This window comes from Egretta garzetta, unplaced genomic scaffold (assembly GCF_000687185.1).
Source record: "Egretta garzetta isolate BGI_Z169 unplaced genomic scaffold, ASM68718v1 scaffold65, whole genome shotgun sequence".
In the NCBI taxonomy this organism is placed as follows: domain Eukaryota; kingdom Metazoa; phylum Chordata; class Aves; order Pelecaniformes; family Ardeidae; genus Egretta; species Egretta garzetta.
The window spans coordinates 192,684-201,927 of record NW_009259585.1 but is presented as its reverse complement, the minus strand read 5'-3'; the positions used below and the strand labels follow the sequence as shown (position 1 = coordinate 201,927).

General features: G+C 40.8%; 1 protein-coding gene across 1 annotated transcript in view; it reads right to left on the bottom strand.

Moving 5' to 3' along the window:
• The window catches only part of RBM33 (RNA binding motif protein 33), a 100,166-nt gene that overhangs the window by 22,225 nt on the left and 68,697 nt on the right, over positions 1–9,244 (bottom strand). Inside the window, exons 17-18 of the mRNA XM_035893268.1 lie at positions 1,817–2,026; positions 201–389 (exon numbers count right to left, since the gene is read on the bottom strand). Coding sequence (XP_035749161.1) covers positions 201–389; positions 1,817–2,026 — 399 coding nt within the window. The remainder of the gene's footprint in view (positions 1–200; positions 390–1,816; positions 2,027–9,244) is intronic.

Here is a 9,244-nt window from a genome sequence, read left to right as displayed (position 1 = left end):
TAGCAAAATCCTACCATACCTCCCGTGTCGCAATATCATCACGTGCTTGTCTTTGCTACCAGGTGTAGCGTGTGTGGGTGAGGGTGCCTTCAAACATAAATTACCAATAAACACACATTGTATTTAGTGTCAGGGAATTAATTGAGCTTTCCGGAATGAAAGCCTTTTGGCACAAAAATGATAAACCGAGGTTGACCTACCTGAATGGGTCCCACTGACATCAGCAGGTTTTTCAGTTGGACATCAGTAGTTGATGAAGAAAGCCCTTCAACTGACACAATACAGGGCTGAGGTTTGCACTCCACCACTCGCAGGTTCTGTTTATTTGGCATCAAGCGTCCTCGGCCCATCTGGCCTGCTACTCCTCTGCCTCTCCCGTGCATAATGACCTGCCAACAACAAAAGTTACAGTATTTTGATTTACTTACCTAGTGCTTCTGCTCACTGCATTTGACAGACGATACAAAAGTTGGCAATTTACTTAAAGACTTGATTAAAGTACGCGTTGATTTAAAACAGCTTGTTGCTGTTTGCTGATTTGAAAGGCCACTTATTAACATATTCATCCACTGCTTATACAAAACTAATTTAGAAGGATAGCAAGTTATATACTGGGTTATATCTATACATTGCATTGAAGCTAAAAGCCTCAGTCTTAGCACAGATCAACCAAGCAAAGGAAGGTCTCTGACCAAAATACATAACCTGGTTTTCAACATTGCTCCTGTAAGCAGCATGTGTTCAGCTCCCACATTTTGAGTCTGGCCAAAAAACCCAATCAGTGATCCCTCTCCCTTTTCTCTTCTCAACCCATGGGTAAATTTAACGTACCCATGAGACCAGCAAACTGCTTCAAGCGCCTCCAGTCTCTACTGCTATCAACTCTTGGGCTGTTATCAGGCTGGAGTATTCGTGTATGGCAACTAAATTTATAACAATGTTTTTCCAAAGTTCCTTTCCCCCAAATCCTGTAGGATCTGGTACCACAGTTTCCTCTGGAGCAGGAAATGTGTGGATTTAATTCTTGTAAATTAAAGGTTGAACAGTTGGAGAGAGGAAAAATAACAATGAAACAGGGTAACAGACATTAAACAGAGTTAACACTTAACATTGAGTTAACACTCAACATGGTTTCTTGATTCCTACTTGCAAAGCTTATGGAGGGTGATGACTTTTCACACCCCTCCACATCAGCAAGGAAACTTTATCCTGACATGAAGCAGGAAGATTATGGGCCAACATTTCAAAACCAAAAGCCAAAACATCAGCTATTTTCAGGGAGCATGCCAGTTTGCAGATGCAGAGAAGGCAGACGCCAGTGCCACCCAAATCCTCTCCCTGCCTCCTCCCAGTGCACGATCAGTGCGAAAATCCTGTTACAAGATCACCGATGACTTTGAGCAATGCCAGCTGTGAGGATTGACCAAAGAGCATCCTGAAACAGTTGCTGTGTGCTCCTGCATACGCAGGAAACAGCCAGAATAAAAACTTAAGTGCAACTTCAGAACAACTCTCGGGTTTAAAGTCAGAAAGCTCATTGGATGCCATCCCTTACAGTAACTATCTTGGGACGCACGCATTTCCCCCAGGGAGTTCCATGCTGGCCAGAAAGTCAGCAGATGAAACAACCTGCAGGCATCTCCAGTCTGTGCTGGGTACAAACAGGCCTCTCTAGATTAAAAGCTTTATATGCAATTATGCATCTCCTGGGTCATGCAGCCCTGCGCTAGCGATTGACAAACAGAATGCTAGTTATTAATAGAGCAACACAGCTAGACAGTAAAACTTCTCGCAGCAATATGCATCTAAAAATCACCTTTTTAGGTTGATGGATTCCCTGGATGTTTTTGACTCCTTGAGGAGCTGGTGAATGGATCTGTGCCTGCTGCTGCTGTTGGTGCTGCTGCTGTTGCATTCCCTTTGTCAATGTGACCTTCCGCACTGGCTGCTGTTTCGGCTCCGGGGGTTGTTGAGGCCACTGGGGCTGGCCCTCTGGGTGAAAAAAGCCAGCATCCTCTCCCCCCTGCTGAAATCAACAACACAACAGGCGGCTCAATGTCCAGGCACCGCAAACACTCATCCTGAGCAGCCTCCTGCCACATCCAGCTGGCTCAGCGCACAGGGAGCGCCCATGGGTTTGCCCGCTACAGCAAACCAGTGGCCGTGGCAGGCGTCTGCGTGGGCCAAAACTGGAAATTGTGCTTCAGCCTAAAATAAATCCATGGTATCTGAAGGAAGTTCATTTTGATTATAATAAAGGCTGAACAAAGTATTCAATAATGTCTTTTCATAAACAAAGAAGCAAGGTGTTTTCACGTCTCTTTCCAAATCATTCTTCCTTCCAGGATTACATGTAAACTATGGCGCATGGTTGCATTTTGGGGGTTTTTTTGGATTGCTTTTGTTTTGTTTTGGTTTTTTTGTTTTTTTTTAAAGAGAGACATACACATTGCAGAAGAAGGAGCAAAGAACTGCGAAGGCTGGAAGAACCAGGCAAATACTCTGCTCATCTTTGAAACTCCAACCTCTCTAGTTAAAAACCAGCATTTATTTGAAGCGCGTACTTATTCTGCCAACCTCCATACCAGCAGCCATTTAAGCAGTCTCCTTCCTCAAAACACTGTACTTGGAACAGTTCCTCCCCAAGGGGTTTTTTTGTTTGTTTGTTTTATAAAGCTCTTATTATAGATATTTATAATCACAAGCGCAACAAAACACCATGTCAGTCCCTCTCATCCAATCTCTTCCCACTAAATCTCTCAGGGCAAGCAAGCACAGCAGAAGCATAAGCTGAAAGCTCTAAGAGAGAAATTACTCCCTTCCACTGCCTCTACCCAAACAGTTCAGGTTTTTTTCTACAAACAGACAGGTGATTCTTGAATTTGTGTCCCGCTGTCCAGATCAGATCACTGCAATAACACCCCATGGAGTAAGAGACAGCAGAGCCCAACAAAAGATCAGGTACATTTGCATCTATAAAGCGCATCGTATTACCGCGTGGTTTCAACAGCAGTATCTATACCTTAACTGGACTCCAACTTTAGAAGTCAGAAACTAACGGACGTGATATCTGCAGGGGGAAGGCTTTGTCTAAGTCCCTAACCAACCTCAGGTCACCCTGCAAAAGCACTCAAATAGAAGGCATGTCTAAAGGGGGGGGTTGACACACACGGACGGACGGACACGATGACTTATGAAAACATCTTTACTTATATAGGGTTTTTTTTCCCTTTCCTTAAATATCCACAAGTCAAAACTCCTTTTGCATCTGTACCATATGTCATGAACCAGAGGGTTTCATACCAACTGGCATATTTCTTGCGGATAAGGAGACAAAATACAAGGCTGCAGAAGCAATAGGTTTATGGTCTAAGAGCAAGATTATCTTGATTGAGAATATAAATCATTACCTCTCTACCAGGATTAAATAAAAGCAAAAGAAAAACCTACTGAGGACTACTTACTAAGTCTCTTTGCTATCATTTGAAAAGAAATAGTCTGGTACAGGTGGCTTGTAGGATGGCCTCACGTTTGCAAGTTCCCTAATTCACAATTCACACCCCCCAAATCAAGTCCTCAGTATTATCAAGTATATGTAGGCAACAACTTCTCAAGAACTCAGCTACTCAAATCCCAGACAAACCAGCTTCATCACCCCCTTGCACCATCTAAACTTCAAAAGCAAAACCTGTCATAGGGAAAATCTTGAAGCTCTTCCCACTTAAGTGCTTTTGTCCACAGTGTCCAAAGCAAGAAAGCAATAGAAAACTGCATCTAGTTGCTCTACTTCTAATTACATATGGTTTTTTCTCTGCTAAACTGAATCGCTCCGTGGCTTTACAGAAAATTTTGTATATAAACCTTTGACAGCAGTAACTAGTGCAAAATTATAAAGCTTTCCCTTCAGAGTCTCTCCAATTACTGCTCAAAAATAAAAAACCAGCTCTCCTCCTCTCCTGAAAAACCCACACGTATGCACACAAACAAAACCTTACCAGGAAACCAGAATTAAATCCTCCTCATTTTAGTATTAGTTCCGATATCAGCATCACCATAAGCCCTATGCCCTGATCAGATAATTTCTTTTATTCAACCCTACAGCAGCTGGAAGAGGATGAAACTAAAAGGAACAAAAAAATTCTAAGAGGAATTTAAATGCAATAATTGGGAGTTAAAATCTAATCTCTGCTAACTGCCTGCTGTGAAAAACAACCATAAATATTTGCAAGCATTTCTTTCCAAACCAAAAGGTGATCCCAGCACATAGGAAGAGTATTTGAGAGTGAAGCCCTCTGGTACAAAACACATCAAACATGCTTATTGCTGAAACTTCAAAAGCAATCATTTCCCATAAAAGACTAGGATGGCCAGCAACCACCCAATATTTAACTACCAAGCCCAGTTATCACCAAATAAAACTGTATAAACTAAACACACAACTGTAACAGAGTCAAAGGCATAAGCACCCAACATTGGTTGACACTGATGGAAAAATGTGACAGGGTTTGTCCCCTGCTGGGCTCTCAAACGCCATCTTTGGGCTTCACTGCTAGCATGATGCTCCTGCAAATGTCCGAACGGGGCTTTTTAATGAATTATTACATTTCAGAAATAAGAAAACCTACACAAAACAGTAACAACAGTCCATAGGGTAAGAAAAGGGGATGGAGCAAGGTCTGCTTGTTCCTGCAACAAGAAGGAAGAAAGGGCAACTGGATCAAATCTTTTATTTATATTACTGCTCTGAACATCTACTGCTTTTTGAGATGACCTGAAGAGGGGAAAGCTGAGATAAACCTGCAGCACCACTTCTCAAGAGAGGTCTGTGAGCAAGCAACTTGGTGCTCAAGGACCGCCCGTGCTCCCTGCACGTCAGCAATACATTGCTTCCCGTTAAGAGGCAGCCCTGGCTTCAGCTGAAGACAAAATTTGGTGGTTTTCTTAAGAAAATGAAAACCAAACGTGACTCCTAGGTCACTATGTGCCTAACAAGCAAAACGACACTGCCTCAGATAACAAATTTTAGCACCAATTCTTTTTTCACTAGTTAAAGACATGACAGAGCAAGGACAAGTGCTGTCCAAGCCAAAATTAACAACCTATCGTAGTAGCATTTAGTGGCAACTTAGATTCACCACCACCTTTAAACTTCTATGCAAAGGCAGTCAGTGGCTTCTTCAGGCACATCAATGAAGAACTAAGTCAAGCAAAACACCCACAAGAGCTTTTAACGCCTGGACTTAAAGCTATAAAACCTCAGAAGAGCTCACATGAGAACATTAACATTTTGGAGGAAAAGACGTGTGATTGTAAAGATGACTCTACATACGTTCACTCCTGATTTTCACTCATGAGGTGTACAATAAGCTGGCACCCCGAAGGTAAATCAAAACAGACGGCAAAGCTACAGGCAAGCAGGTAACTGAACTGAAGCTGCATTACAGAAGGTACTCAAAATGATGTCTAAATCACAGATGCTAAATCACTAGCATCTCTTCTACTTAAAATGTCTCTGTTCCAGCTCATCTGAAATCAACTTTTGTCTTTCCTAAGGACAATTTTTGTCGTGCTAATTTTTCATTAGCTTACATCACTGCCCTCACCAAATTTAAACATGTAGCAACAGAAGAAGATATTAAAATTTTAAGTCTTCTCTTGTCAAAACACATTTTTATGTGGTTTTTTCTATAGCATTTTGGGACGTACAGGGCAACACTAAATTTTTCAGAGATGCATCTATTCATCACCATGGCCCGCCTCATGCAATTTGGTGCACAAAGCGCTGAAACCGGGTAGAAAACTTCTCAGTCCACCACAGAGACCTGAGATAGAAGCTCTGCTTTTCCAAACTCTGCAAATTTCTTCTGAAGTGTCTTTCCATTCTCTGTCTGCAAACCAGTAAAGGAAGAATGTTTTGCTGTTATTGTCTACTGCTTGATTTCTACAGTACAGATCATTCTGACCTTCAAGCTCTGAATTTCCAAGTTTTATAAAAGGTCTACCTTCCTAACATATATAGTCAGGAAAGAGTTCTCCTGAATGAAACTTTACCATTATTTGATTAATTCTAGGGTAATGAAAACGCCTTTTCTTCAGCAGCAGGAGTTCTGTTCAGGGGAAAGTATAAAAACTATCTTTCAAATTTTAAGTACTGCACAATTGTTAGCGGTGCCAAAAGGACAAGTTAATTTCCACTACTGTGTGCAATTAAACAAAATTCAAAAGATCGAGGCAAAAGGATTTGATCTGCGTGATGAATGGTTTTCAAACTTCTACTGTGGAAGAGCCTGCACAGTTTGAGCTGACACTGGACTAACAAAAAAGAGAAATCACACCAATTCTCTGATACTTATCAAGGCTGGTTTTGAATAGTGAGACTGTCTCACTATACATATATATACCCATATATAGAGTCAGTGTTGTGTTTTGAGAAACATAAAGACCATTCTGTCAAATATGAGATCACAAATTCTAAAAGCAGAATTTTATGAGGGACTGCTTGAATTTAGTGAGCTGAAGCTCTCTATCATAATCATTATGACAGTTTTACAATGAAGATGAAGTTTATTTGCCACCAACATTAGCAGGACAAATTTATTTATAACAAATGCCTTAAAGTGTACTGATAAAAATGCCTATTGATACTGTCAGAGCTGCTTGCAATTTGACAGATCAAATCTTATTTTCATTCTTAAACCCCATGAAGGAATGGTATCACCAACTTGCATTCTGTAGTGAGCAAATTGATTAATCCCCCTCTATAGAAATCTCAACTCTTGATTACACCTATCAGACGTTAAGCAGCATTATTCTAGAGTGACAACACTTGACAAATTCCCAAACCATTTTTCTCAGCCTTTGTGGCCCTGCTAGCTTGTATTAACCCTGATGAAAAATTAATTTTCCTTATCTTCTGCTAAACCCCAAAATCCAAATCCGCCAAACTGGCAACTCTTTCTGTAAAGGTATTATGAAAACCTCTAAAAGATTAATTGCATGTCTTCAGGTGACATTAAATTAATTTCTGTACTCGTGACAGACATTTGATACTCCGTACTGAGAGGACAGATAACATTGTCAGGATACACAGAAGGACAGTGGTGCAGTGTCCCAGGGCAGCCTCTTATGAATTCTCCTTTCGATAAGGCCATACTTCACTGTCATTGGCACTGTTAGTGATCTTGCAGCCCCTAGACCTCACTGCACAGGTTTCTATTAACTACGACAATGCTGTGTCTATCCATGTAATCTTTATAAAGCTAATTCAAAATCACCCAATAGTAAAGGGATGCACATGCCGGGTAAAGCACTTAAAGGAAATAAACTCCGGTTGATTTGTGTAAAAATAACAGAGAGAAGCAAAATGTTTTCATGTTTCCTTAGATGCACTGTAACTCAAGTTCTGTCTAGCATGATGGAGGCTTAAATCTTGCAGGGAAATCTCAATCCAAAAATGTCTTGTAATTGATTTCCTTTAAGGAAGGAGAAACCCCTCATCTGTTACCAGTTGAAGTCAATATTTCTAGAAATGAGTACCCCTACAGCATCAAAGTAGTTATGAGGGGAAACCCCCCAACCTTTAGGTTATTAAATTCAACTTCACTTCAAGGGCAAGAGAAATTACTATTCATCAGCTATATAGGTTTTCATATGTAAACTTGTATTTTACTGATACTGCGATCGACTACAGTAAAAAAGACAGACATCTACACAGACAACTGTGATCCCCATGTAACAAAGAGGAAAAAAAACAGTAAAGCAAAAACCACATGGAGCAAGAAGGACTGTCATCTAATACATACGAGCATTTACTCACTACAATTATCAGAATTGTTTATTAAAAGCAAACCCCTAATAACTAGCTATTTCTTTACGACTGGTGCTCCAAATGCTCTACCACTTTGATACAGCCAAATATTCCACAACCAAGCGACATGACCAAGCACTCTTTCTGAACAGTCGAAGGTCTGTTTTCAATCTGTCAAATGCCAATGAGAAACACCTGGAGACCTTTTTTTAAAGGCCTTTGAAGACCTTTAAAAGTCTTTTTTTTTTAATTCAAGAATAGCAGTACCTAAAAAACCCCTTCCTGCTCTCCAGCCAGGCTAGAATACACTACTCTCTGGATAGAAAAATCATGATTAACAACTGGTTTAAGACATACTAATGGTCTAGTTTCAGCTCAGAGTACACATAGAAATAAGCACATCAGACTACAGAAGTGGCAGAACAGCCAAAGCATTCCCCATCCACACCAGGAAAAAAGACCCTTCTGGTGTTGGCCAGTGAATTATGGGCCTTAAGCTTTTGCATGGGGCAAACTTACCTCAAACAAAAGCACCCAGACTAGGCAATAAATAGATAAAATGCAGAAACAGCTCCCCTCCTCTGATAAAAAGACACCGCTAAGCTGCTTCAGTGAGCCATGATGTGATGACTATCTCCTCTCCTGTACCTAATGGTGTATGGGAAGTCAGAACAGCAAGAAGAAAATGTCCTGTAAAAAAAGCAGCTAATTCAATTTAATCCCATTTACTAACAGAATTCTTACCTTAAGTATCTCCTCATCTGCCTGAGAGGAGAACTAAGGCATGGAGAAGGACTGGCCAAAGAGAAGTTAGAGAATCCTATCTGTACCTGTGCTACACTGACGTTTCACCAGGAGTGACAAAACACAGCTGATCAGATGTCAACCAGAACTACATATTTTTCTAGTACAACCACCAATCAGTTCATTATGAAAAAAAAAAATTCTGTGTCAAAGCTACAGCACAATCGAGGTTCAGGACTGGGTACGTATAATACTCTCAGAAGTACCTTCATTTTTATGTTGCTGTCTCCAGAATACATAATGTGGATGCCAATAAACATGGTTTTGAGCAGTCTCCTAGTTCCCTTTTCAGCTGCCAGTCTCCAGGACAACTTTTTGTACAGAGAACTTTAGTGAAGACTGGACATGCAGAGAAATCACCAAGAGAAAAGGCTCCTGTTGGAAAACATCAGTGATTCTAAACTTCTGACGGGCCAAAGCTCCTGAAGGAGCATTTCTTGACCAGACACCAGCTATGGCACAGAAAGCCAATACTGAATATCAGAAACCAGTACAACTGGAGCTTCCCTTCTTCTGTCATGTCTATTTTTTTCTAGTTCATGTTCCTTGAAGCTTAAAACTAATGCAAGTTGAATCCTTCTGGTGTGATGCCCTAAGCTCCTTGTACAGTCTTGTGGACAATGTGGACAACCC